This window comes from Pteropus vampyrus, unplaced genomic scaffold (genome assembly GCF_000151845.1).
Source record: "Pteropus vampyrus isolate Shadow unplaced genomic scaffold, Pvam_2.0 Scaffold311, whole genome shotgun sequence".
In the NCBI taxonomy this organism is placed as follows: domain Eukaryota; kingdom Metazoa; phylum Chordata; class Mammalia; order Chiroptera; family Pteropodidae; genus Pteropus; species Pteropus vampyrus.
In genome coordinates this window covers 1,219,255-1,224,282 of record NW_011889092.1, presented here as the reverse complement: position 1 = coordinate 1,224,282, position 5,028 = coordinate 1,219,255, and the positions used below count along the sequence as shown (strand labels likewise).

General features: G+C 31.4%; 1 protein-coding gene across 2 annotated transcripts in view; it reads right to left on the bottom strand.

Annotated features, from left to right (window-relative positions):
• FCHSD2 (FCH and double SH3 domains 2) overlaps positions 1-5,028 on the bottom strand; it is a 241,716-nt gene that overhangs the window by 181,454 nt on the left and 55,234 nt on the right. For both annotated transcript variants that reach the window (XM_023521654.1, XM_011377401.2), the window contains exon 3: positions 409-454. In XM_023521654.1, the coding sequence (XP_023377422.1) occupies positions 409-454 (46 nt within the window). The remainder of the gene's footprint in view (positions 1-408; positions 455-5,028) is intronic.

The window sequence follows — 5,028 nt, the reverse complement described above, 5'->3', positions numbered from 1 at the left end:
GCCATACCATCCACTAAAAGCACACCATTCTCTATCAACAGGGACCTAATGAGAAATAAATAAATGCCTGAATGAAAATAACAAACTTTCAAAAACTGCAGAGAATGAAATATACAAGGGAAAATGAATATATATACTTATTAAATGTATTATTGTTTATACTTGTAAATACTTTACAAATATTGTAAATATTATCTTCTCCCAAAAGGTCCATGACCTTCTTTGTAGTCAGATGAGCAATTTAGCTCATCTGAAGATTCAAATAGAGTAAAAGGGGAATCAAAGCGAGATAGCCAGAATTGAGAAGGAAGATACAATGATACCAAGGCTTCTTTCCAACAACCATATTTGCTCTTACACCTTATAAAGAGGTATACCTAGATTGGGGACCTCTATTACCAAGCTTACCTGTGCATACTCTCTTTCAATAGCAGCCTTCTTCTGACTGAATGTCCTAAAAATACAAATAAAAATTCATTACCAAAAATATAACAATAATTTCATTTAAATTTATCAACACACCCTCAAATACTGCCTGATAAGCTGTGTTAAAAGAAAGGACAATATTTCATTCATCTTACGTGCCTAGGAATACTGCTGACATCAAAGACTCTGGAGTCAGGCAATCTACATTCAAATCCTAGCTCCACCACTTACTAGCTGTATAACCTTACTCAAGTCACTTGACTTCTCTGTGCTTCAGCTTCCTCTTTGGTAAAATTGGAATAGTAACAGTACCCACCTCACAATGATAACATAAAATTTAGTTAATTAAAATGTATAATGTACTCAAAATAGTGTCTAGCATATAGTAAAAGCTATATAAATGTTAACTACTGTTATTAGAATGGTTAGTGAAAAAGTAGGCACTAAATATTTACTGACTTAACCGATGCAGAGGGAACAACAGAAAATAAGATTAAAATCAAATCAGCTTTTCAACATGAAAATAGTCAGATCATTTCTTTCATTCTAGTCTTTGACAAGAGTTATAATACAAAGTGCAAAACTACTACATGTTGTGGTATGTTAGGAGCACCATTTCCATACATGTATTATATTTCATAAATACTATGGTAAACACTTTTCACATTTTAACATTACATTGGAATTCATCTTTTAATAATGATTGGCAACATTTTCTTCTATCTTAACAGTACATGAAATAACAGTGTACCTTATAAACCATAGGAAAGGTAGAGTCAATGAAATATGATAATTCATAAACTATTTACCTTGACTAGTGGGAATTTAAAGACTTTTCTTTAGGTGCCAGGTATCTGTGCTCTTAAAAGTACTTCATTAAGGTAGACATATCAAAACAAAAAGTGAAAAATGTAAAGAAAAGAGTTGGAATAGAAAATAAGGCAATAAGCCAAAATTTCCACTTTAATAATCATTTAAATTTACCACAATGGCTATTCATTTCTTATATAAGGAATACAACTATTGAAGACCTTAGTACATTTATTCTTAGTGAATAATTATTACTTAGCCTTAAAAAGGAAGGAAATCCTCACACATGCTATAACATGAATGAATCTTGAAGACGGTATGCTAAGTGAAATAATACTGTCACAAAAAGACAAACACTATATGATTTCATCTATATGATGTACTTGGAGCAGTCAAAATCATATAGACAGCAAGTAGAATGCTGGCTGCCAAGGGGTGGGAGGAGGAAATCAGAGGAGTTATTTTATAGGAATAGAGTTTCAGTTTTGCAAGATGAAAAGTTCTATAGTGGATGGTAGTGATGGCTGCAGAATAGTATGAATGTACTTAATACCATTAAACTGCACACTTAAAAATGGTTAAAACAGTTAATTTTATATTATGTGTATTTAACCACAATTTAAAACAATGAAAAAGAGTTGAGCAAAATCTTTTTCTTCATGGGGTACTGCACATTATAAAATATTTAACACGGTCCTTTAAAATACAGTCTACTCTCTTTAAAACACATAAACTATTATTATATATATATACATGCACTGTATATATGCATTTATAAACTGTATTTTATATATTTACAGATATATATGTATATATATATGTACATGTGTATACATATATATATGTTTGGGGTTATACATACATATATTTCTCTCTATATATAGATATATCAAAATAGTAAGTTTTCTTTTAATCCATGAACATAGAATATCTTTCCATTTTTGTGTCTTCAATTTCTTTCAGCGTCTTGAAGTATTCAGTGTATAGGTCTTCTACTTCCGTTAAGTTTATTTCTAGATATTTTATCCTTTTCGTTGCAATTGTAAATGAGATTATTTTCATTTCTTTTTCTGATATTTCACTGTTATTATATAGGAATGCAACAGATTTTTTATATTGATTTTGTATCCTGAAACTTTACATTTTTATTGTTTCTAATAGTCTTTTGGTGGAGTCTTTAGGGTTTTCGATATATAGAGTCATATAATCTGCAAATAGTGGCAGTTTTAATTCTTCATTCCCAATTTGGATGCCTTTCATTTCATTCTCTTACCTGATTGCTCTGGCTAGGAATTCCAGTACTATGCTGAATAACAGTGGCAATAGTGAGCATCCTTGTCCTGTTCCTGATCTTAGAGGAAAGCTTTCAGTTTTTCACCACTGAATATGATAATAGCTGAAGGTCTGTCATATATGACCTTTATTACATTAAGGTACTTTCCTTCTATGCCCATTTAATTGAGTGTTTTAATCATAAATGGATGTTGTATTTTATCAAATGCTTTTTTCTGAATTTATATGATCATAAAATTTTTCTTTTATTTGTTAATGTAATATATTAACATTTATTGATTTGCATAAAAGTATGGTACATATGTAAATGAAATACCACTCAGCCATGAAAAGATGAAATATTGCCATTTGGGACTATACAGATGGACCTTGAGAGTATTATGCTAAGTGAAATAAGTCAGACAGAAAAGAACAAGAACCATATGGTTTCACTCACATGCAGGATATAAAAAATAAAGCAATAAACGAACAAACAAAACAGCAAACTCACAGACACAAACAGTATGGTGGTTACCAAAGGAGAAGAGGAAATGGGGGAGGATGAAGAGGCGAAAGAGGGTCAAATATATGACAGGACACTAGACTTTGAATAGTGAGCACACAATGAAATGTACAGATGATGTATTATAAAGTTGAATATCTGAAACTTGTATAATATCATTAACCAAATCTACCCCAATAAATTTAATTTAAAAAAAATAAAAATAAAATTGAGCTTAGAAAGTCTGATGACTAGTGCTACCAAATATGTTCTCTTCCCACCTAATGTAAATACTCAGGCAAAACAAACTAACTAAAATGAACTACCTTAAATTCTCCCCATTAAAAAATCTAAAACTTTACCTATATTTTGAAAGACATGGTATTTTTAATATTTTTACAAAAAAATAAAAGTAAATATTTAAGCTACTTATTTAGTACCCTTTAAGCTTAGACGTAACTCTTCATGAAATAAGGGTGAAAGAAGTGAAGTGTGCAAGAAAACAGGAACTATTTTACTCTGAACATGCATATCGACTAATTTTAAAACTCTCAGTGGAATTTTTAGTTGTTATTAAACAACTGCATGTCTACGAAGTAATTTCCTATTCTAAAGAAAGAAAATGAATCTAAGATGACAACTACTCAAAATCAACATCATCAATATTAGGAAATAAATTATGAGTCACCACATCCAGAGAGCAGAGCAAAAAAATCCTCTGATAATCTCCAAATTAGATATGAAGGCATTTGTTAAAATTCACTATCGGTTTCTGATAAAACCTCTGAAAATATTAGTGAGCGCTATAATTAAACAGACAGATAAGAACAAGTATTGGCAAGGATGTAGAGAAATTAGAACTCTCATATGGTGCTGGTAGGAATGCAAAATGGTGCAGATGCTTTGGAAAACGGTCTAGGAATTCCTCAAAAGGTTAAACATGTCACCGTATGCCATAGTAGTTATTTGTAGGTATACAGCAGTCCTCTCCTTATCTGAGAATAATACATTTTAAGACTCCCAGTGGATACCTATAACTGTGAATAGTACCAAACCCTTATATACATTATGTTTTTCCCTATACATACATACCTTTTCACTTAAAGCAAGCACTTTATGGCTTCTCTCTGGCATATTCAAATTGCCAGGATCACTGCATTTGCTCTTTGGGGCCATTACTAAGTAAAATAAGGGTTACTTAAACACAAGCACTGTGATACCATAACAGTCAATCTCATAAGTGAGACTAACGGGCGGGTAGCATAAACAGCATGAATATGCTGGACAAAGAGATGATTCCTGACTCAGGTGAGACAGAGAAGGATGCTGCGAGATTCCATCACGCTGCTCAGAACAACATGGAATTTCAAACTTATGAACTGTTTATTTCTGGAATTTTCCATTTAATATTTTCAGACCACAGTTGACTATAACTAAAACTGTGGAAAGAGAAACCGCAGATAAGGGGGGGGACTACTGTATACCAAAGAAAACTTAAAACATATGTCTACGCAAAGCCTGTAAGTGAATGTTCATAGCGACATTATTCATAATAGCCAAAAAGTGGAAAAAAGCCATATGTCCATCAACTGATAAACAAGATGTGGCATATTCATATGATGTAATCGTAAAAAGGAATAAAGTACTGATACATGCTACAATATAGATGAACCTCAAAAACATGCTAAGTGAAAGAAGCCAGACATAAAAGGCCAAGGCCATATGTTATAAGATTCTATTTATACAAAATTCCAGAATAGGCAAGTCCAGAAAGACAGAAAGTAGATTAGTGATTGCCAATGGTTAGGGAGTTGAGATAAGTTTGCCATTATTTCAAAAGTATTTTTTCTTTCAACTAGATAAAGTATAAAGTTCATATGGAAAAAAAAATTTAGAATAATTATAAAGATCTTGAAAAAGAATAATATTAAAAAAGACCTACCTCACCAGATAGTAAAAACTAATTTTAAAAGCAACAGTAATTAAAACAGCTTGGTAAGAGAACATGAGTAATCAGA